The sequence below is a fragment of the Notamacropus eugenii genome, chromosome 6, assembly GCF_028372415.1.
Source record: "Notamacropus eugenii isolate mMacEug1 chromosome 6, mMacEug1.pri_v2, whole genome shotgun sequence".
NCBI lineage: Eukaryota > Metazoa > Chordata > Mammalia > Diprotodontia > Macropodidae > Notamacropus > Notamacropus eugenii.
In genome coordinates, this window is record NC_092877.1 from 37,409,377 (window position 1) to 37,434,216 (window position 24,840).

At 45.4% G+C, this 24,840-nt stretch overlaps 1 protein-coding gene across 4 annotated transcripts in view; it reads left to right on the forward strand.

Moving 5' to 3' along the window:
• LMO1 (LIM domain only 1) overlaps positions 1 to 24,840 on the forward strand; it is a 67,527-nt gene that overhangs the window by 26,034 nt on the left and 16,653 nt on the right. For 2 of the 4 annotated variants that reach the window (XM_072619520.1, XM_072619521.1), the window contains exon 2: positions 23,570 to 23,787. The exons of the other annotated variants lie outside the window; for them this stretch is intronic. In XM_072619520.1, coding sequence (XP_072475621.1) covers positions 23,766 to 23,787 — 22 coding nt within the window. In that variant the 5' untranslated portion in view covers positions 23,570 to 23,765. The remainder of the gene's footprint in view (positions 1 to 23,569; positions 23,788 to 24,840) is intronic. 4 annotated transcript variants of the gene reach the window in all.

The window sequence follows — 24,840 nt, forward strand, 5'->3', positions numbered from 1 at the left end:
TGACAGCCCTTCAGATAGCTCAGGACAGTTACCAGATCTTCCCCCACACACATTTCTCCCTCACCCACTTCCCATCTTCTCTAGGCAAAGTATCCCAAGTTCCTCCATCCCATTCTAATCCAGCACAACATTCAGTCCTCTTATCACCCTGGCTGTCCATCTCTAGACCCTCTCCAGCTCATCTCTGTCCTTTCCCAAATACAATACCCAGAACTGAACACAATAATCCAGACACCGTCCCAACTCCCTAGATGTTGGCTCATCTGGACAAAGGACCAAAAGACTCTGCTTTTTTTTTCCTTTTTAACTAATTGTAATTAAACTGCTCTTTCAACACTACAATGCAGCAAGCATTTATTAAGTACCAATATAACTTTAAAAAAACATTTTTGCTCCTATACAGAGCTCCATTTGTCTTCATAAGAGTCTTGTGATAGAGCCCCAGCAGCAGGGGTATTACTATCTCCTCCTTGCAGGTCCAGAGAGGGGAGGTGACTTCTGTCAAGATGGCAAAGCAAATTCATGGTAGAATCAGAGAAGAGCTGGGTATCCTTTGACTCCCCTGTCCGCTGCCCCTTCCCCTAGGCCAGACCTGATCTATAAGCAGAAAAGCTAGTCTGTTGTTTTTTGTTGGTTTTCTTTCCTTTAAAAGGAGGGAAACTCATTATGAATAAGACAGGCTTTCCTGGAGTACCTGCTCCCTTTTTGCTTGAAAAAGGTCCATAGGTTAACAGAGCTTTGTGAAAAGAATTAGATTAAAAACTCATTCAAATGCAACCCAATTGTCCAGGCCTTGATTGGCTGCCTTTCTGGATAGCATCAGGGGAGTCAGGCCCTGGTCTGGAGAGCATTTGGGTCAGAGGTAGGCACAGGAGAGACTTGGGTTTTATCCCCATTGCTCTATCATGAACTCTTCAAAATCATGGGTAAATGAGTCCCTTCTCCTCTCTGGGCCTCAGTCTTCCCATCTGTAAAATGAGGGCATTGGATTTAGATCATAGAACAAGAAGTAGGAGGAACCTCAGAGATATTCAGTGCAGCTTCCCAACTTACAGATGAGGAAACTGAGGCCCAAGGAGTTTAAGTGACCTGTCCAGTCATAAAGGTAATCATCAGAAGCAGCAGTTGAACCAAGGTCCTTTGCCACAGTCAATGGGCTTTCCCCTGTACATTGCCTCAGTGTCAATCCTAATATATAGGTAGTTAAGGAACAAGCCAGTGGGTTGGAGCCCAGCAGAATGAATGGCTCTCCATCAGTATGTTCCAGGTTGTGATATAAGGCCCATGACCCCTCTTAGTCTGGGGCCACTCTAGGAGATTACTTCTCTGTGGACTAACCAGGATAACATCAAGAACTAATTTTTAACATTCCCTGGAGGGGTGGATGGGGCCAAGGAGAGGGAATTTTGATGACCAAATTCTGCAGGAAAGCCCGTTTGCCCTTGAGGCTCTCCTTTGCCCAGAGGTGCTTTGGGCTATCTAGAAGTGAAGTAGGAGCTGAGGGATATGAGTGTTCCTCTCCCCTTGACTCTGATCATTTCCCTAGAATCTAAAGTAAAGAAACCAAACATTAGATCACTGAGAAAGTAGAAAGAACTCTGGGCTGGGGAATCAGGAGGCTTGGTTTTGCCACTAACTCACTGGGCATCCTCAGGGAACTCTGTTCCCCTCCTCAGTCCTCACTTTCCTCTCCTGCACGTTGCATTTCTGCTGGATTGGACTCCACCTATGACTATCTCCGCTCAGATATGGTAAACTCCCCATGCTTGTCTGCCCTCCCCTTCTGTGTGGTCCACAGATCCTGCCCACCTCCAGATCTCATTTTATTGTTACTGTTTAAAGAATTAGGATGGAAGAAAGGGGGGAGGAGGCAGTGCCTGAGACCAGATGGTATCAGCTAGGAGAATGGGTAAGAAATAGACTCCTAACTCCCTCCCCTCAATCATTTTGTCCATGGCACTGAACTGCTCAGAGGGAGAATGTCTTCCTGCATCATCTGCACAAGTGGTCAGGGCACTGGGAGACCTATCTGTGGCTTAAATCTGTGGACCATCAACTAATAAGACTGGTAACCCAGCCATTAGCAGAATGCGGGACCCAGAACAAACCAGACATTGGAGACTAATGGAAATAAGCTTCTATATCTCAGATATATGAAGCACAGATGCAGTAGGAAGTGTGTGAGTAGGTAGGGTTTCAGCAGAAAGTGTTTGAGAGGTGTCTGAACCTGGCATGATAGGAACAGAAAGGTGAAAACTTCTGGAATCTCCCTGTTACTTATGGAATGATTCAGTCTCCTCCTCTCATTTTGGAATCCTAGCATGTTAGAGCTGGTAAGAGTCTCTGATATTATCTAACTCAGCTTCATTTTACACATAAAGAAACTGAGGCCCGGATAGGTGAGGTCATTCACCCAGGTCTAGAACCCAATGTACTGGGCATGGTAACAACAGTCAGCACCCCCTCTATTCCCCCCACTGCTTTCCTACTATCAAACCTTTGCTCCTGCTCTTACCTGCTCCTGGAATGTCCTTTCTTCCTATACATACAAGTCCTATTTATCCTTTAAGGCTCAGCTCACCTCCTCCATGTAGCCTTCTCTGACTAACCCAGGCAGAAATGGTTTCTTCCCTCTTCCAGCATTTCATGCCTCTTATGGTTTGATTTATAGTTACCCATACATGGGTCTTATCCCCCTCTCTGCAGTCAGGGACAGTTTCATGTCTCTGGATCCCACATGAAGCATATCTCACTACAGCCTGGAATTTCTGCAGCCTCACAATTTGGAGAGTCATCGAGAGACCTTGTGTTTTGTATAAACATACATGTGTTTTCTCTGCCATTAATATGTAACCTCCGAGAGAGCAGAAATTTTTGCTTTTGTCTTTGGACCGCCAGTGCCTCCTAGTCCAGTGAGTGGCACAGAGTAGATCCTTAATAAATGCCTATCGATTGATGGATTGACACTCCCATGTCCCATACAGGTTTTATTTTGCTTCAGAATGGAATTTTGGCAACCACACAGTTTGAGAAGAGTGTCTGGGAGCCTATGCTCTCTACATAGGTAGATTCATTGAACAGATGACCCGATAGAATTTATATTTAGTTCACTTTCAACTAAAGAACCTACTTAAAGGTGGCTGGAATTCTCGGAAGCTCTTGGGAGGCAATAAAAGAAAGAGTACTGTATTTGGAGTTAGTGTGTGTTCGTCCTTTGTTGCCAAAGAAGACTATGCCATCAGAGATGACATGACTTCCACTTGACTTTGTTTTGAGTGAGAGAGGGCTGTGCAGGTCACCAGCCTCACTTCTCCTCCAGAGCCATCTGAATCCAGTGACCAGATATTCATCAGGACGACTGGAGATGACCCAGAATGAGTCAATTGGGGTTAAGTGACTTGCCCAAGGTCACACACCTAGTAAGTGTCAAGTGTCTGAGGTGAGCTTTGAACTCAGTCCTCCTGACTCCTGTACTGGTGCTCTATCCACTGCACCACCTAGCTGCTCTAATTTGGAGTTAGTAGACCTGGGTTCAAGATAAACAGGTCTGCCACTCACTATCTAATTACTTTACTTCCCTGGTCCTCAGTTTCATTATCTGGAAAATGGGGGTAATAATCTTTGCCTCCTCCCAGAGCTGTTGGGGGCGGGGTGTCAAATGAGATCATGGAGACAGAAGACTTGAATTTGAATCTTAACCCAAACACTTACTATGTGACCATGAGCAAAGTATTTCATCTTTTTGGCCTCAGTTTACTCAATATAATGTCTATATTGAGTAAGCACTTACCTAGGGTAGGCTAGGCTAGGCTAGGCTATCTAGCAGCCTGGTACGGTAGAGAGGCAATCTCTGGATCAGTTTCAAGCACCCTCCCTCCAACGTTTACTGTCTTCATGACCTTGTACAAATCATTTAACCTCTCTGAGGCTCGGTTTCTTCATCTGTAAAATGGGGGGGGGGGGCGCTAGACTAGAAGGCTTCTAAGACCCTTCCCACCTCTAGATCTCTGATCCTAGGAAGATGCAAGACAGGTACCAAATTTGCATTGGTTGAGACAATTTCCTTACTGGGTGTTCCTTCCTCCAACGAAATCTAAGGGGTGGACCCGAAAACAAAATCTTAAAGGTGTTGTGATGAGCCCTGGAGACCTCAAGATATAAATGAAACAGACTCTGCTCTTGGGGACCCTATGCTTGCTGTGGGAATTCAGTGTGTGCTGATGACATAAATACAAGATAATTTGAGCAGAGAAAGCACTTTAAAAACTGGGAGGATCAGGGAAAACTTCCTGGAGGAGGCAGCAGTTGATCTGAGCAGTGAAGGAAGGAAGTGAAACAGGATTCTAAGAGATGCAGTTGTCAAGAGGAGGGGCAGGGGGGTCATTCCAGGCATGGGAGATGGCCTGTACAAAGGTCAAGTTCAGAAAATAGTTAGTCATCCAGTTTGGCTGAAATATTGGGTATGTAAGGAGAAGTAATATCAGATTTGTCTGGAGAGATTGGGAGTAAATGATGATCTGAAGAGTCTGTATCTATCCTAGGAGCACTAGGCAGCCACAGATACTTCTTGAGAAGGAGAGTAACAGGGTCAGACCTGTATTTTATGAAGAATGTTCTGCCCACTGTATGAAAGAATGGAAAAGGGAAGATTCTAGAAGCCAAAGAGTCAGTTAGAGGCTGTTCCATTACAATACTCCAGGTGAAAGGCAACGTAGGCCTGCCTGAACTGAGTGAAGTGATTCACCTGAGGTCTCACCAGTAAGAAATGCAGCAAGATCTGAACCCAGGCTTTGAGATGCCAAAGTCAGGGTTATTTCCACTATACCATGCTGCCTCTGAAGCTGTAAGTCTGGGTTGTGGAAAGATGAGAGGACCCCACAGAAATGGGAAGGTTTGTTTGGAGTGGGGATTATAAGGGGACATAGAAGATTGCATTCTGGACATCTGGGCTCGAGCTTTTGAGGGGTCATAGTGCCACTTCTCGAAGTTGTGAGGGGCCCCCGATGTACTATGTGAACTGGGAGGCAAGTGCTGTAGAGAGTGTGGTTATTGTGGAGTGCACCAGGCCCTGGGAGAACAGATTGAATGGGGGGTGGGGAGGGCAGGTTCTTGTCCTCTGCCTCCGGTAATGCAAACAGCTGGAGATATTAACTGCTGGCAGCTTCCACTGGAGAAGCCAAGACAGCCCCTTAAGAGCAGTGGCTTTCCGATGCCTTCCCTTCCCCGGGGCGCCGGCCAGCAGCGCCTCAGACTCGCTGGCTCTGTCTCCCTGGACCCCATATGCAGCTGCTTTTCGGAAGCCACGGGGCCCTCTGCGGCCGGGAGATGGTCACTCCCACCGGCCCCATGGCCTAATTGTCCATTCTCTTCCCCACCCCCAGCACTCACTGTGACCATGTAGTCATGCGTCATTAGAACTAGAGACAGGCCAGACCAGCCTCCTGTCAGCCCAGGGCTCTTGGCTGCCAAGGGCTTCAAGTCATGTGAGGCCAGGAATTGGGTAGTCAGAGCATTCCCATCTGAATAAGGGAAACTGAGGCTCAGGTGCAAGTCATCTCATCCACACCCTTCATCTTTTCAATGCTCAAGGGCACACAGTAAACGAATAGAACTGGATTTGCCCGCAGATCCTTTGTCTCCACATCCAGCCTTCCTGGATAATTTTGGTAAAGCCTTTAGCAGCATGCCTAGCACATAGTAAGTGCTATATAAATGCTAGCTGTTATTATTATCAATATCGTTTTCCACTGGGCCTTCTGCTTTCCTAACGCTTAAATGGATTGATGGTTTGCAACCTTTAAAGGGCTGTATAAATATCCATTATTCTTCCCATTCTCATCACCATCTCCATGTTGCCCCCTTCTGTTCCTTCCCATTCAGTTCAATTCAAATATGCATCTGTGAGATACCTACTGTATACAAAAGCCCCGTGCTTAGACATGGAGAGACAGAGACAGAAACATCCCAACACATGTGAAGAGACAGCCTCATGTAGAGGAAATAGCCCAGCAACAGAAGATGGTTCAGTGGATAGAGTGCAACACCTGGAGTCAGGAAGACCTGAGTTCAAATCTAGTATCAGATACTACTTACTAGCTAGGTGACCCTGGGCAAGTCACCTAACCCTGTTGACCTCAGTTTCCTCATGTGTAAAATGAACTGTAGAAGGAAATGGCAAACTGCTCCATGATCTCTGCCAAGAAAACTCCAAATGGGGTCACAGCTGAAAAAACAAGAAAAAACTTAGGAGCTGAAGTTTTGGCTGTGCCATTTACCTCCTGGGTGACAATGGTCATTTTACTCCCCTCATCTCTCCAAGGGAGGAGAATCGTGATGACCCTTGTACTGCTCCCTCACAAAGCATGTTGGAAGAATCAGGTGAGATAACGTGTGTGGAGGTGTGTGGTGTCCTTTATAAAGGACTATATAGATCAATCTTTGATAAAAGGTGTTTTTAGGGATGTGGAATTTTTTGTGGCATTGGAATGAGTGTCTCACCCTCTCCTCTTCGGTCTAGAGGCAAGAGGTTCATGGGGGGAGTAAGATTTAATCAGGGGCCTTTCAGACTTCCCCTGACCTGGGATTTTAGAGATGGTCCTGCTGAGTCAACTTAATTAAGCAAGAATTTCCTTAGTGCCTGGTCTGGGGTAGGTGCTGAGCAAGAGGAAGCATCAATAGGAGAAGATTAGACACCTGATCTCAAAGAATTCCGAGTCTTATTGATGCACTGGGCTGCTAACGCCTCCCCATCATTTGGAGGAGAAGGAAGGAGGAGGAAGAGGGTCAAATGTTGGCAGACACAAGACACCCAGGTTATCTGGAGCCTGCATTCCCAATACCAAAGAGCCCAGTCCACTGGGCAAGGGGCCGAGGAGGAGGCCACCTTATCCCTGCCCCAGAGCCCTCCTACAGGGCAGATGCTACAATCAATGCCCTCTGGAGCAGGTCAACACAGGACCCCATGCTGAGGTTTCTCTGCCAGGGCATTCATGGCCTTAAATCACCCCCAAAGAACATGAGAATTAGAGTCTGAGGACCCAGACTTAAATCCAGTCTTCCCACCTAGGGCAATTACCTTCCGAAGGCACAGCACAGTGTTCTGGGGTCAGTGGGTCTGGATTCAAATCACTCTTGTCACTAGCTCAAAGACCAATCAATTTCTCTGGGCCTCAATTTCCTTCTTTGTAATATGAAAAGATCAGAGCCAGGGGTGGGGAACCTGTGGCCTCAAGGCCACATGTGACCCTCTAGGTCCTCAAGCACAGCCCTTTGACTGAATCCAAACTTCACAAAACAAATCACCTTGATAAAAGGATTTGTTCTGTAAAACTTGGACTCAGTCAAAAGACCACACCCAAGCATCTAGAAGACCACAAGTGGCCTAGAGGCCACAGGTTCCCCACCCCTGTATCAGACTTTAATTCCTGTGACCAGGACCTCAGGTCCATGACCCTAAATCTCTTCAAGATTTTCCTTAGCCTTCATTAGAGCAAGGCTAATTAATTCTCTAGTTTTCTCCCATAAAACAAGAGGCTTAGTCAAGGATGAAGTCAGGGAGATGTGGGTTCAATCCCTTCCTCAGACACTTATTAGGTATGTTATCTCTCTCAGCCTCAGGTTATTTCTTTTATCATATGTAAAATGAGAGGGGTTGAACTCTGATCTCTGAGGACCCCTTCCAATTCCAAATTTGTGATCCTATGAAGGGTCTTCCTGAGGTACTGGTGACATGATACAGGGATTTCCTAGAGAGCTTGAATCCATTCCCCCTAATCCCAGGCACAGGCTAAGGGGAGAATCTAACCTTGCCACGGACCTCATCTCTTAGCATCATGATTTCCTATCTTCCTGTTGGAGAAAACCCTTTTCTGAGCTGGCCAAAGGGATGCCTTCAGTCCTGGTTCCCCCACCCCACTCCACTGCACCGTTGGTCTCAAACACTGATCAGACAGCAAGGCAGTCCAGCTTGGCAAAAAGCTTGTGGTCTTTAGATCTTGGGCTGGCCCTCTGGACAGATATAGAAACAGCCCTTCCCCATCACTCCCCTCCCCCCCCCCCCCCCCCCCCCCGGGCCGCAAGCACCCCATGCTTCGGCCTCCAGCTATTTCCAATCCTGCATCTGGTTCAGCCTAATGGGTGTTTGCATGAACGCTTTAGTTAGCCAGTAGTAATAAAACACTTTAAATTTATTGTGACATTTGGATTTAATTAAAAAGTACACACTTAGGGAAGTAAAACATAATGGGGAGAGAGGCAAGGGGTGGCAGTTCTCCTTTTTTCTTCCCCAAACTAATTAGAGTTGTATTTTAAATTGTTTATGTGCCGCTAATCATGGTAATAAATCATTTATACTGGAAAAGACACACTCGAATGTGCCCGTGTAACTGTTCCCGCTTTCAAGTTTCTATCATGGACAAATTGATCTAGAAGTGAATTTATTAACCACGAGGGAAGAAATCATTAGTGCTTTCTCCAAATATTCCCCAGGTGTGTTTTCATTGTGGCGGCTTCCTGCCTTAACTAAAAGTAGCTTCACGCAGCCTCACTGGTAATTATGATACAAATTGACTTTCTATCACTTCAAAGAGGAGGCTGCCTTCTCACCCCGCTCAGACTGGTCTCCTCCTACCCCAACTGGCGGATCTAGGGCATCACAGCCCTGATTGCTTGGCGCTGGAACCTCTGGGAGGCCCAAGGAAAGGATTCTCGTGGTGAAAACACGTTTGTGTCCTGCTCACCACCAGCTAATTACCTCAAAGGTGACTGCTCCCATTTCTGCAGGCCTTCTCGTCTGGCAAAGCATTTTCCCACAACAGCTCTGCCAGGAAAAAAAAGAATGCCTGTATTATTATTGCTGCTTTACAGAAATGGAAACTGAGGCACAGAGAGAGGAAATAGCTTGCTCTGAGATCACACAGCTAGTGAATGGCAGAAGAAAAACTGGAACCCAGAGCTTTGGACTCTGGGGTTCTTTCCAGGGCACACTTCTCATCACTTTCTGGATAAAAATTTATGAATTCTGACTCTGTCATCCAATGTACAGGAAGAAGGAAGGAACAGTGCCAGTCCCTGGGTTCAGTCTGAAGCAAGGGCTTCTGGGAAGCCTTAATTTCTTTTTGTCTTTGAGCAGGCTGGTTGGCTAGCTGTGCTTTAACTGAGGGAGAGGTGGGGGAGAAGGAGGACATGGACCCATGGGTACACAGTTTCTTTTGTTTGCTGCCTGTATGTGTAAATATAGCAGACTGGCACAGAGATGTGTGGCTGTGAGTGTACGTATGCATGCATACACACATGTATAGTTCTGAAAGGGTTCCTCTTGTTCAATAACTCTTCCAACCTTCCCCCACCCCACTACCAGGACCACCTCTAGGGGAGTATTCCCTCCCAGGAGCTCAGTCACCAGGAACGCTTACTAGCGTTCATGGACAAATCATTCCCCTACATTCAGCCTCAAAGTGGAGCAGGGGGGAAGAGGGAGAGTGAAACCGAGAGTGGGGAAGGTGTTACTAGAGAATCTCTAAGTTCTCCTCCAGCTTTAAAATCCATGATTTTATTAAATCTTTGGTTTGTCCTATGATCAGACTTGTTTCCTACCCTAGGGAGCAAATCATGTCCCTTCTGACTACTCTATGTAAGTTATAGAAAAATATGTAAGGGTCTAGATGATTCATAAAGTTTCTTCTAGCGCTAAATCTATAATCTATACAATTAGCCAATATAAGAGGAAGTGTGTCATAACAAATAAGTAAATATAGTACAAAAAAAGTGAATAAGTAAATGTAGTAAATAAGGCCTACCTTAGAATCTGGGTTGGCTGAATACAGGAAAATGCAGTAGGTATGTGTAGTTAAACTTGATTTTAGCAAAGCGTTTGAAAAAGTCAGAAAGATTTGAGTTCAAATCTAGCTTCAGATACTGACTAACTGTGTGACCCAGGGCAAGCCACTTAACCTCTGTTTGCCTCAGTTTCCTCATTTGTAAAATGGGGATAATAATAGCCCCTACCTCCCAGGGTGATTGTGAGGATCAAATGATATTTGCAAAATGCTTACTTAGCACAGTGCCTGGTATGTGGTAAGCACCATGTACATGTTAACAATTATTTATAGTATTATTATTATTATTAAAATCTTCCCAACTTTTCTTGTTGGGGAAAAAACGGAGAAATGTGGGCTAGATCATGGTCTAATTTGATAGATTTGGAGAAGGTTGAAGAGCAATGCTCAAGGAGTCTTTGGTGGAGTGTCCCAAGGATCTCTTCTTAATCTTACACTGTTTAACATTTTTATTAGGGTTATACAAAGACAAATGAGTTGGGTGAGAGAAGGGAGAAGCTGAAGCAGACAGACCACTTTAGGGGGCTACCAGAATAGCCTTTCTGACAATTGCAGACACCACAGTATATTTAAGTCAGGCATAGTCTTAGACTTGGAGTCAAGAAGATGTAGGTCCCGCCTTGGACACCTCCCTGTGTGAGCCTAGGTGAGATGGGGACATTCGCAGCAACCCACCTCTTAGAGAGAATTTGAGGAGCAAATGAGATCAGACCAAAGGTATCTGCTTAGTAGAAGTTGAACTAGGTCACCCCTGTGCTCAAAAACATTCAATGACTCCCGTTTGCCTATAGGATAAAAGAAACTCTGTCCTGGCATTGAAGCCCTCTCTGATCTGGTTCTATCTTACCTATTCCTGTTTATTTGGCTCTTTTTCCTTTCATGTATCCACTGTTTCAGTCAAACTAAGCTACTTACCATTCTTTAATCTAGCCCCACCATCTCTTTTCTCCTCACATTTATACATTTACTTTCATTTCTATCAAGATCTTTCTTTTCCTCCATGAAGTTTCCCAGATGCCCTCAGCTGAAAGTGACTTCTCAGATTTTCAAAGAGCCATCTTTCTGGATCTCCTTTTTACTGACCTCATATTATACTTATCCATGCACACGTTGTCCTACTTAAGAGACTATGAGCTCCTTGAGGGCAAGATCTGTGGGGTTTTCTTTCCACTTCTGAATGTTGTCTCATTGGCCCTATCCTAGAGTGTCTGCCTCATTTTATACCCTGAGTCCACCACCTCCCTCTCCGAAGGGTATCATGCTTCATCTGCAGTTGTGGTTTTGTCATTATATAAACTGGACTTCTAACAGTCTTTCAGAATTGTTTTTCTCTATAGTGCTTTCATCATAGCATGAATTGTTCTCTAGATTCTGCTGAGCTGCCTCTGCGTGGGTTCATACCAATACTGTTCCAGGTTTCTCTGAAACTGTACCCTGCTCAGAGGTGACAAATTCACTGCCTGTGGGGGCAACATGAAAGACTCCCAAGCATAGCCTGAACTAGATTAAAATGGAATTGGGAAATGCTGAACAAAATAAATAAAAATACAATAAAGTATAGATAATGTTCATTTGTGGTTTTCTAAATCAACACCAGGCCTAAAGGGATCCTTTTCTTTTTTAGTTTGACATCATTGCTGTATCATTTTCTTATAGGATTTGATTATATTCATATATCATCTTTTGTTTAACCCTTCACCAATAAGTGGGCACCCCCTGAGTTGAAGGTCACCTTGATATAGTCAGTAACATCTTTAAGGGATACATGTTTTTCCATTAAAATTCTTCTCCTGGACCTTAGAGATCATTTAAACCAAATCTCTTACTTTACAAGTGGAGAAACTGAGACTCAGAAGAGACTTATCCAAGGTCACACAAGTAGTAAGCAATGCCCAGTTTGAGCCCAGTCCTCTGTCTCTAAAGCCAGCATTTCCCACTGTGCCCCAATGCCTCTAGTTCCCTTCTGGACCTACAGTCTTAAGATTCTCTAGGTATCAGTCAACAAATATCCAATAAGCCCCTTCTATCTGTGAATCATCCTCTTCTAGACACTATGAGGGTTACAGGCAGGACTTGAACCCAGGTGTTCTGATTCAAAACTGTTGTCACTTCCAGGTGCTTCTCAGTTCACACTCACCAGTAAATGGTTCTCCTTGCTGTCTGGAAGTCCAATCTAGTCACCTGTCCTTCTAGGGACCAGCTAGACTCAGAGCCATTTGGGAATGCCCCATGGGTGGGTGGGGAGGGGGGGCTTCGGAAAATCTAGGCCTGGAACTTAGGACACACACACACACACACACACACACACACACACACACACACACACACACACGTCTTTCCACCGCCAAGCAGCTGGGTGACCCCTTTCTAGATGTCAGTTCCCTTTCTATGTAGGTTGGGCAGGGGAAGGGAGGAGCCTGACTGATGTCCAAGCGTCCCTTCAGTTGTCTTCAGCCCCTGTGCTGGCTTAGCGGTGGTCCCCTCCTCCAAAGAGTGTGACTGCCGTTGGGGAGGCAACCGTGACTCCCTCCAGCTTTCCCCAGAGTGGAAGCGCTCTGCCTCAATTGGAGAGAGTGCGTTTAGAAGTTTGAATTCAAAATTGATTTTGAAGGACTCTAATCTAAAATCCCCTGATGCCAGCAACGCGTCTCTGACTCCTGCTAGACTCGTTTTCCGGCTCACTGCTTTGGCATACAGTTCCCTGATGCTGTGAAATTGAGCCTCGTCTGGAGAGGCAAACTTTTCTTTTTTTAAGAGCTTGCAGGACACTTAAGACCCTGATTTCATTAGACCAGCCACGGGAGTCCTTCTGGGTGTCCCAAGAGCTGGCAATGAGCTGCCTTAGGAAGAGAGCTTTCAGATGCTCTGTGGTTGGTCCACAGGACATCAAAGGTGGGAGGGCACCTAGAATATAGAACACAGAGTGTCGCAGCTGGGAGGAACCTTAGAACATAAACTATCCCAGCAGGGAGGGGCCCTAGAACACAGAACAGAGAATGTAAAAGCTGACAGGGACATTAGAACATATAATATCAGTGTTGGAAGGGACCTTCGAACAGAGAGTGTCCCAGCTGGGAGAGATCTTGGAATATAAAATACAAATCCCATAACTAGAAGGGGCTTTAGAATGTAGAACGTAACATGTCGGAACCTGTCAGTACTTTAGAATGCAGAGGCATATTAGTGTCTAGATCATAGAACATATAGGTGAGACAGTTGTCAGAACACAGAACGTAAATGTTATAGCAGGGAGAGTCCTCCAAAGTCACAGCTTAGAATTTTACCCAAGGGGCTGGCTAGCTGAGCTCTAAAAGCCCTTCCCACATTTTACAAAATGAAGCTACTGGGGCTCAGGTTAAGTGACTTTCTCAAGCCTCAAGTGTTTGAGGACTCTTGGATTACCTGGTTCTCAGATGGTTCCCACTGAATAAACTTGTTCTTCCCCTCCCTGCTTTGACACTTTCCCATTCTCAAGTAGGCTCTGCCTTCCCCATCCTGTAGACTCTGCATCTACTGTCCTTGAGGTCAGGTGTCTAAGACCGGCCTTTTTGATTCTATTTCCAAATGGAAATGTAATAACCCTGAAAACATGATGGCCAGATCCAAGGGTAAGAAAGATTATTGCTGCAGCAATCTGAAAGATAAATCAGAAGAAGAGAGTGGAGGTGGGCAGAGCAGTTATGAGACTCCCAAATAGTCTGGGTAAGAGGTGAAGAAGGCTTATACTAGACTGTACTGTCCTAGCTATTGTACTAGACTGACGGCAGGAACAAGAGAGAAGAGATGGGCACCAAAGATGACCTTGCCTGGCTCATATATCATGCTACAGCAGAGAGATCTTTGTGCAGAGTGGGGAAAATAGGGCACTGGTGGACTTGTGAAAACACAGCAGCAGCAGAAGGTCTGAGGGGCTTGGGGCTCCTCACTGTTCTCTCTTGGGTTATTGGATCCCGAGCCACAACTGCCCATCTCCTAAGGCTCCTCTAGGAGAGGTGTCCTGGAACATGGACAGTTTATCCCATGAGGTTTCTTCTTCACTCTGCATTGCTGAGTTGCACCAAAAGTATGCCACTGATCTCATCATGGGAGGAGCTTGGGTATTGGTGACCTGGGTCCCAGGCTCAGTTTAAATCAGCTGGTCTGACTGTACCAGCTGTGACCATCCTTCAGAGGTATGCCCCAAAGGGGGCACTGCGGTATGACATACAGGATGGGTGTGGTAACCCTCTGAGCCTCAGATGAAACTTGTCCTAGAAGACTAATATTGATATGTAGATGGCACTTTGATATGAGTTACCTTAGCCTCCTGGAAGCTTATTATCATCCCTTCCCTTCAAATGGAGAAACTGAGACCCAGAGAGGGACGGTGATCTGCTTAAAAGTCACAGAAAAAGGAAAGTAGAAGAGCTGGGATTCAGACTTAGGTCTCTGAATCCAAATTCAGTGCCTTTTCCATTATATCACAGCTACTTTCATCTCATCAGAATAATAGACTTTCAAGGTTTTCTAGCCCAGTGTGTTCCCAGTCCCAATTTAAGAATCCTCCCTATGGCATCTCTGATTACCAAATACATCTAGTAATGGGGAGCTCACTACTTCTCAAGGAGGTTTATTCTGGTTCTATTTATTTATTTTCTTAAATCTAGTTTAGTTTTAGATGGCTTTCATTTCCTTTCTTGGGTATCAAAGGAGCCTCTCTCTACACTATGGGAAGGAAAGAAAATAATTTGTCTGGATATTGGAAAAGCCTCTTCCTCCATGCTGGAGGTGAATCCCAAACTGCGCTTTGTAAGCCCAGCACCACCACCACTGACTAAGGAACCAAGACCTGAGAAGGTCCATTCCTACATATGTATGACCTTGATGACCTATCTACACTAGGGACAGCATTCACTGGAGGACTCTCAATGGACCTTCAGGGGCAGCTCGATCTAGTCTATGGCTGAGGTTCTCAAACTCAATCCACCCCCCAGGGATCCATGGATAGATTTCAGGGATCTCTGCGAATTGTATTTTTAAAAATTATTTTGATAACCATATTTTAATATAATTGGTTAACTTGATAATCCTATATATTTAAAAATGTGATTCTGAGAAGCAGCTAGGTGGCAAAGTAGATAGAGCACCTGCCCTGGAATCAGAAGACCTGAGTTTAAATCCAGCCTCAGACACTTGCTAGCTGAGCAAGTCACTTACCACTGTTTGTTTGACTTTCCTTATTTGTAAAATGGGGATAATATAGTGCTTATCCCAGGGTTGTTGAAATGAAATGAAATACAAATTGTAAAGCACTTAGCACAGTGCCTGGCAACTTATCACAATTTTTAAGAAAGACTCCCTAAGTTTAACCAGACTACTGAAGGGGTTCATCTCTCTGTCTGTGTCTGTCTGTGTCTGTCTGTGTCTCTGTGTCTGTCTCTGTCTGCCTCTGTCTTTCTGTCTGTCTCTGTCTGTCCGTCTGTCTCTCTATCTTTCTGTCTGTCTCTGTCTCTCTCTCTCTCACACCCACACACACACAGAGTCAAGAACCTCTGTTCTGGTTGAGAGCCCCCAACAGGGACCTTAGAGAGACCTGTCATTAATTTGTTTTGTGGCCTTGAGCTACTCTCTATCTTTCTCTGAGTCTCAGTTTCCTCTCTGTAAGATGAAGCACTTAGACTTCCAGCCCCAAGATAGCAGGAATCTCTTGGAGTTTAGTTCCCAAGTGCACAACAGCTCCAGGCAAGAGAGCTGGACTGGGGCCATAGCGACAGAGGGAAGGAGGAGAGGGAGAGAACATGAGATCAGTCTGGAACATGTTGAGTTTCTGGCTCTGGTGGGGCAGATTCCCAGAGGAAGAGTAGTACTCAGCAGGCAGGTGGAGAGGAAGGCCTGAAACTTCAGGGAGAGCTCAAGGTTAAAGATGCAGAAAAGAGAGTCAGCCTTACCCCTTCTAAGATTTCAGAGCCTATAATGGTATAAATAACTAGCATTTACAAAGCACTCTACAAATGTTAACTCACTTTATCCTCATAGACAACCTGGGAGGTGAGAGATAGGATTATCCTCATTTTACAGATGAGGAATCTGAGGCAAACAGGGTTGTCACTTGTCCAGGGTCACACACCTTGTAAGTGACTTAGGCCAAAATTTTACTCAGGAAGATGAGTCTTCCTGATTCCAAGCTCTGTATTCAATCGACTTAGTTGCCCCTACTCAGGATCACAAAGCTAAAATGTGTCTGAGGCTAGCTTTGAACTCAGGTCTTCCTGACTCCAAGTCTAGCACTCCATCCACTGGGCCTCCTACCTGCCTCTGTGAAGCCCTGGGATTCAGAGTGATTCTCATGCATTCTAGGAAAAGGCTGGAAAGGCTCTCCAACTGACCTCCTTCACCACTCTCAAGTCTAATCTGCAGCCTGGAATTTAGGTTAGATATTAAGAGGCACTTCCTGAAAGTAAGAATTGGGTAAAGCTATGGGTAGACCACTGAGAGAAGTAGGGGAGTAGTGGCTTTTATTTGGACTTGCCTGGAGAGAGGAGGGTGGTCAAGAGGATACAGCCCCGGAACTCAAGTCAGGAAGACCTGAGTTCAAATGCAGCCCCAGACAGTTCCTGGCTGTGTGACCCTGAGCTAGTCATTGAACATCTTCCTCTCATTCATCAGTAACAGTAATGATTGTTTTAAGAGCATCATTCGGACATTTTTTTAACCAGTAAACTAGAGAAATGGAAAATAAGATTTACTGTAGATCAAAATCATGCTTTTGAAGGATAATCTAGTGGAAAGAAGGGATACTTTATGTATCTAGGAAAGAGTCTGATGTTTTCAAACAAAATGTATAAAGAAGGAAAACAGAAAATGAAGAGGTTATACTGATTTTGAAAATCTCGTCTTCTGATTTGTCACCCAGAAAAATGATCATTCAGTTGAGCGCCCAATTCACTCTTAAAATTCACAAAAGATATTCCATTCTTGAGCATATGCTGAGAATGGGAGCGGGGATTTATTCAAGTATCTGTGAACATGGGAGGGAGGGAGGGAGAGAGGGAGGGAGAGAGAGAGAGAGAGAGAGAGAGAGAGAGAGAGAGAGAGAGAGAGAGGGAGAGAGAGAGAGGGAGAGAGAGAGAGTGAGCGAGAGAGAGAGAGAGAGAGAGAGAGAGAGAGAGAGAGAGAGAGAGAGAGAGAGAGAGAGAGAGAGAGAGAGAGAGTGTTTTCCTGGGCAGCTGGTAATTACTGAAGGAGCAAAGCTGTTCTCTGAAGTCAGGAGCACATTAAAAGGTTTGCAGGGCAGGTTTGATTTTTAGATAACCTTAAAGTGGATCCCAAATGGACCTTGGAGAAGGTTCACTATCTCTGTAATGGAGGGAGCCAGCCAGGGCTGCCAGCCCAACTGGCCTGGGGAGAATCCTACGTCTAGACAGGTCTGTGGCTTGGTGTTCCCACCCCCATCCTGGGCCTGGGAAGATGGGGGAGTCTGAAGGGACAGAGGAGCTGGAATGACTTTCCTGCTGTCCTTCTAAGCATATCCCTGGCTTACCTCTCCCCTGCTCAGATGTAGGCTAGGGCCCAGATAAGGGTAGAAACAACTTGGTGTATGGCATAGAGTACTTCAGACAACTTTGAATTCAGTCAAAGGGCTGCACTTGACCACCTAGAGGGTGGCCTTGAGACCACAGGTTCCCCACCCCTGCATCTAGATCTTTTTTTTTTCTCAGAAAAACTGCTGCCTTGCCATGCCTCCTCCATCTTCCATGTAGACAATCAAATTTCAGAACCGAACTGCAAGACTATATTTATGCCCTGGCAGATTGCATTTTATTACATTTGACCCAACATTAAGATCTTCTTGGATCCTGATTCCATTGCCTGATATCAATCAACAAATGTTTATTAAACACATGCAAAGGGCCTGGTGCCATGCTAAGTACTGGGAGTACAAAATAAGGCAAATAACAATCCCTGATCTCAAGGATCTCAGAGACTAGTGGAGGAGACAACGTGGAAACATCCTGTGTTGTCAATCCCTTCTAGTCATCTCAAAGCTGATGAATATGACTTTATCCAAGTCATTCATGACAATACTCAATAGAACAGATTCCTAGGGCACTCTACTGGAGACTCTTTTCCGAATGTATCCATATAACTCTATTTTCCATATAACTCATTATGCTGTCAAGCAATGTATCCATTGAATTCTACTATCATCTAGCCCAGGTGTGGGCCTTGAGGCCACATGTGGCCTTCTAGATCTTTTGATTGAATCCAAATTTTACAAAATGTTTAAGAATCTATCTATGAAATAGATATCTATCTATAGATCTATCTATAGAATAGATATAGACTAGTACAAGAGATTTTGTCAAGGGCCTTCCCAAAAGCTAAATTAAATTATATCTATATTCCCTCACCTACTGACTTAATTAATTCTTTAATGATCTACGACATTTACGGTGGGAACTACCTTCACCAACACAGGTTGTCACCCCTCTAACTCATTAAGTACCTAGAGGGTTGCCTATGGATCATGGAGGTTAAATGAAGCCATACCTTTTCCATCTCTAGTTTCTAGGATGCTCATCCATGTCCCTCTGCCACCGTAGCTCCCTTTTCCTTCTCTCAGGGTCTCCATTTTGAGAAAGGGCCCAACCATGTTCCACTCTTCAGGCTTCACCACCTCCCACCCTAACAGATATCTCCACCTCCTCTCAGCTCCCTTTTGGTGCTGTTTTCCCCATTAGACTGTGGGTCCCTTAAGGAATTCCTTTGCTGGCACCCCCAGTGCTTAGCACAGTCCCTGGCACATAGCCCCTACGAAAAGCCAGTTGACTAGAGGGCAGGCATCAGTCCCCAGCCTGTGATTACCCGCAAGCTCCACGGACCTTAAACTGTTCTTGGAGATTAGGAGGAGGGCAGTGGGGAATTGAAGCATTTAGTGGTCACTGTCACTGCCGTTGTGGAACTTTCATCAGAAGAGACCTGAAGGACATAGAGGATTTGTCTGTTTCTAGTATCACTAAAGCACCCTTTTTATCCAAACTCATTAAAATCACTTTACCTCCTACAGAAATGCAATGCCTTCATCACCCTTTGGAACGAATATTTCAGAGACAGGGAAACATTGAACTACTATCGACAAGCATCTATCCAGGGTCTGCTCTGCTGGGGAGGGGCACTGTAGAGAACACTGGATTCTGAGTCAGAAGACCTGGGTTCAGATCCTAGCTCTGATTTTCAGTAAATGTGCCACCTGGGTCGAGTCATTTCCAATTGCCATCATTGTTTCTGTTGCTTCATCCTATAGTTCATAAGGTCAAAGACTTAGTCCTGGAATGGACATCAAGCCCAACCCTCCCATTTTACAGATGAGGGAACTGGACTTGCGCAAGCTCACACAGGTAATAAGTGGTAAGATTTAAACCAAATTCTCTGGATCTAAATCCTGCATGTTTTCCCTCTGAACCAGTTCCCTCCTCTGTAAAATGAGGAGGAAAATTCTGCTGCCATGGGTCCCTTAGCTAGGTTGTAGAGGCAAAGGTAAAGTAGGCCTGCACTCAGGAAGACCTGAGTTCAAATCCAGTCTTGAACACTTACTAGCTGTGTGACCTTGTGCAAGTCGCTTAACCTCTGTCTGCCTCAGTTTCCTTGACTGTAAAATAGGGATAATAAGAGCATCTACCTCCAAGGTTGTTGTGAGATCAAATTAGATAATATTTGTACAGTGCTGGCACATAGTAGGCACTTAATAAATGCTTGCCCCTTTTCCCTTCACCCCTCCTCTGTATGCAGGAGGAGCAGTTGCTAAGCTTTTGGTCTTGGTCTGCCCTACAGAAAAGTGGACTGTCTCCAATTCCCAGTCTAGCTGGGGAAATAAAATATCCCTACAGGAAGCATTTAATGCACAAGAGGCAGTGGAGGGTAGTGGAAAGAACGTTGGAAGTGAGAAGACTTAAGTTCAAGGCGTGACATTGGCTGGTTGTGTGACCTTGAGTAAAGCAGGTAGTTTCTGTGTGTGTTTTCCTGTCCTTAACAAGGAGACACTAACACAGTCTAGCAAGGGTCTTTGGAAGCATTAACATCACCATATAAATGTGAGCTATTGTTAATATAAAATGTCTTGGCTACGTGCTGCCCGAGCAGTGGTCCAGATAAGGAGCTCAGTGACAACTGAGGGGAGAGAGAGATGAGGACAGGCTGCCAGGCCTGGGATTATCCATCATTAGGCTGGTCCATCACTCAGTTGATCAACAAATAGTCACTGATTGGAACTGGGGTCTGACTGGAGAAGGGGTGCTAGCGCTGGGGTCTGATGGCCTGGGTTTTGATCCTCACTCGGCCGTTGCGTTCTGTCTGTGACCAAATCACATCCCTTGTTGGGAAAATGGGAATGATAAAAATATTCATGTAGCCCACAAGGTCAATGCTTTCTTTTTTCAAATCAGTTTTGACTGTAAACTTAATCATCAATAAATGCAAATACTTTCAGATACTGTTTGAGCAAAGTAAGAAAATCTGACCTGTTCTATATGACATTTTTCAAGAAAAACACATATTCTGCATTCAACAAGGCAGTAACAAAATTACTCTGTGGCTCTGAATTTTTTGGGCATTTAAAAAACGTTTTATTTTTTTAAAATGTCTATTGCTACCCACTAAACCCTGTCTCCCAGCCTGCAGCATTTTTTCTTCACATCAGTCCTCTGAGATACATAATGCAGAAGTATCATCCCCATTTAATTGATAAGGAAACTGAGGCCCAAAGAAGTGACCAAGCCAGACTTCAAACTCAAGTGTTGTGACTCCAAACCCAGCACTCGTTCCAATGTACCAGGTGTAATAAGCTAGGCAGAGAGTGGAGCAAGTACTATCCCACCTGAGAGCCCTATGGGGCGGGGACAGGCCCAGGAGATTCCCAGAGAGTGTGGCCTAGTGAGCTTGGGGATGGCACCAAAGAGCCAGGAAAGAGTTAAAGGTGACTGCCTGCAAGTGTAGAAACGCCGACAATGTGGGAAAAATAAGCCAATTACCTGGGCTTCACATGAGGCTGGGGGTTGACCTTTGTGTATAATTAGTCCTTTTATTTAAAGCAAAGATTTTTTTAGTGGAATAACTAATTAGCTGTCATAAACGGCAAATGGGAAATTTGGGCCTGCTCTGTCCAGTAGGGAGGGGCAGGACGCTGCCCCATCTCCCATCTTCTCTCAGCTCCCGGTAGCGTCAGCAGCAGCAGCCACAGCCACCCCCAAGGCTGGCACACTCTTCCCTCATTAGGGCCTGTCTCCGGACCTTTGGCTGGGGTAATGAGCAGAGAGAGAGCAGTTGCCACACTTAACGGATCCCCTTATAACAAGACATGAAATGCAAGTGGAACCAACCCACCCTCGGTACCAGCTCCCCTCCCCTTCCCTCCAATGCAGCTCTCGCCTGGACCTGGGTAGCTGGGAAAGGGATAGTCAGAGACTGGTTGGGCATCTTTGCTGAGTGCTGTACCCTCAGCTGGCTTGTATAAAGCAGGAGTCGGGGGAGCCTGGAGGCAGATATCATTAGCCAGCATTACTCCTTCAGACCAATTAACCTTTAGAGCAGCATTAAAGAAATTAGATAGTGAGCATCCCTACTTTCAGATGGGTCCAGGGGGAGGAGGGGACAGGGGAGTGGAAGAGGGAAGAGGAGAGGACAGATGAGAGGAGAGGAGGGTATGGGAGGGGAGAGGAGAGGAGAGGAGAGGAGAGGAGAGGAGAGGAGAGGAGAGGACTATCATGGTGGGTCATGTGCCTTAGGAAGATCTTTTGATCAGTTGTGGAGAGAACAGCTTAGAAGGAGGAGACCACTTAGGAGGCAATTGTGCAAGTGAAAGACACTAAGGCCCCAGAGTCAGGTGATGGAAGTGGGAAGGGACAACAGATATGAGAGACACCACGGAAGTTGAGGGGTCAGGACTTGGGAACCAAGTGACTTGGGAGCAGTAAGAGAGATGAGTTATGACTACAAGGTTTTCAGTCTTGGTACCACTGTCCGGATTTGGACAGTTGAGCAGGGGTCAGGCAGGGTAAGGGGAGAAGATGAGTTTCCTTTGGGATATGCTGAGAGCTTCTGGTGCTAGTGGAGCAGTAACTGGTGGTATCAGGGGCTTGGAACTCCAAGATCATTTTCCCCTCCCTTCTTCATACCCAAAGACCCCAGTAGCCATGCCTGATCCTCACAGTGTCCTAACCTTCAGCCCCTCTGCCCAAACAGCAAGGCTCCAAGCTGCCCCTGAAGTCTGGACAGAGCATTTCTGGTCTGAGATGGGGCCCACATTTGGGATCTCAATCAAACATCCTAACATCTCACCCTAAACCTCCCAGAGAAAGAAAATCCTGGCTTAGCCGGATCTAACAAAAGTCATTGATGTGGAGGGCAGGGAGTGCCAAGGAGCGGCTGCCACCCTCTCTTTCTCTCTAACAGTTTCTCCTCCCCCCAAACTCTCAGTAAGTCTCTCATTTTTCTCTTTCTCTGTCTGTCTTCTTGTCTCTCTCTGTATCTGTCTCCTCTCTCTGTCTCTCTTTACTTACGTGTCCCTATCAGTCCATAAGTATCTATTAAGCACCTCCTTTGTACTGGGCACTGGGCTATGTTCTGGGGATATTAATGCAATAGTGATACAATTTCTGCCCTCAAGGAGCTTAAATTCTCCTGGTAGGAAAACAACTTTTTCACTGCTAAGTAATATAAAAGGCGTATAAAGAATAAAAACATAGTGATTGAGGAGGAGGAATGGGGAAGCTATCAGCTGGGGGAGGCAAAGATCAAGAAAGACTTCTTGAAAAGGGAATAGTGCTTCAGCTGAGCCTTGAAGGGACTTCAGAGTGTCAAGAGGTAGAAGACAAGAGGGAGGGCATTCCAGGCATGAGGAACAACCAAGGCAAAGGTGCAGACTCAAGAGATGAAGTGTCATGTACTTGAAATACAAGTATGCCAGTTTGTCATGAGTAAAGTGGATAATCAGCCTTTCCTTCTCTGTCAGTTCTTTCTGTCTCAGTCCTCTCTAGCCATGCTTTTCTCTATCTGTTTAACTCTATTATCTCTTTTTCCTGCTCAGTCTCTGCCCTCATCTCTACATGCATCCATTTCTGCTTTGTTCTCCTCCCCTGTGTTTCTTCTTCTCTCTCTCCTCTTTTCTCATACCCATGTCCATCTGCCCGTCTCCCCCATATCTCCCAGAATCCTAGTTTCCTCAGTTGTAAAATAATGGGGTTGGTTCTAGATGGCCTCTGAGGGCTGTGGTTTCTCCTTCTTTTCTCTGATTTCGATCCTCTGACTCTTCTCTTTTATTACTATTTCTCCATCCTCTCTGGAGGCAGAGAGAATTGTAGGGGTGTGGGATAGATAAATGAGCAGAATCTGATTACTGGCAGAACTGAGGTTTGGGGTGGTTTGCATGACTGAAGGAAGGCCTCCGGCACCCTGAGGGGGCAAACCAAGGACAGCAGATCACTGGATCTGAGGGAAGAGGGTGTGCAAAGAATCCAGTCTCATTAAGGAATCCATTTTGGCCCCTTTTTCTATTTGGTCCCTGCCTGGCCCCGCTCCAGCACAGCCCAGACCTCTTGTCCCAACAGTAAAAGCTACAGAGAACAGATCTAAAAGAATAAGGGATGGGTGGAGAAATAAATGACATACTGCTGGTGGAACAAGGTCTCAGGGCCCCTCCTCCTCTAGAGGGGAATGATTATGGCAGCCAAGAGTGCCAACTGCTTCCCCACCCCCTGCAGGGAGGAAGTAAAGGCCTAACCGGGGCAGCAGAGGCCACGATCACCGAGCAATCCAGAGGCCAGCAAGCGGGAGGCTGAGGAAGCTCATTCTGCTTGGCCCCAGAGGGCAGAACCAGCACGAATGAATGGAAGTGGCATCGAGGCAGACTTGGGCTCCATGTAAAGAAAAGTTACCTAACAATCAGCTGTCCTCAATATGGAATCGACTGCCTCTGAAGGTAGCAAGCTCTCCTTTCTGGAGATCTGCGTGGAAATGACACATGACTGCTTTTTCTTATTTTTCTTTATTTTTCCATTTTGTTTTATTTTTTTCATTTAATAAGCATGCATTTTCTCTCGAGTGAGATATTCATAAAATATTTAGCACAGTGCCCAGCACATAGTAGGCTCTTTAAATAATTGTTCCATTTGACTGTGCTAAGTTCCCAGCACATAATAGGCACTGAAAAATTAATATTCCATTCTATTCCATACACTCTCTATTTAAAAGAAAAATCAAAATCAAAACTCTTATAATAAATACAAATAGCCAAGAACAAACTGCCAATTTGTCCGTGTCTAAAAATGTATATCTCATCCTGCACCCTGAGTCCACCACCTCTCCCTCAGGAGAAGCATGTGGTAGAGGATGTTCTGGGCTTCCACTTTGTCCCACTTCTTCCAGAAGAAATAAATGCCCAGTTCAATTGGATCTGACAATGCTGCGGAGGGGAATGTGATATACATTGGACCACATGTTCCCCAAAGTCCCTCCCAGCTTTGAAATTCCGCAGGACTATAATGTCCCTCATGTGAGGGAAGTAAGACTGTCTGGTCTAAAGAAGATTTGGTGTGGACCTGACTACCATCTCCTAGAATTTAAGAGGCTGTCATAGAGCTGCATCATAGCCAAATGGACTGCCTCTGGAGGTAGTGAGCTCCCCATCACGAAAAGTATTTTAGCAGAAGCTAGATAGCCCTTTGTTGAAGGTGTCATATAGGAGGAGCAGAGGAGAGAGAGCTGAACTTGGAAAGAGAAAGACAAGTTCAAATCCAGCTTCAGACAGTAGCTGTGTGACCCTGGCAAAGTCATTTAACCTTTGTATGCCTCAGTTTCCTCATCTGTAAAATGAGGATAATAATAAATAATACCTACCTCACAGGGTTGTTGTGAGGATCTAATAGTAGTAGCATGTAGTAGTCGTGGTGGTAGTAGTAGTACTAGTAGTAGTAGTAGCAGTAGTAGTAGTATTACTAGTAGTAGTACCAGTGGGTAATAGTAGTAATTCATG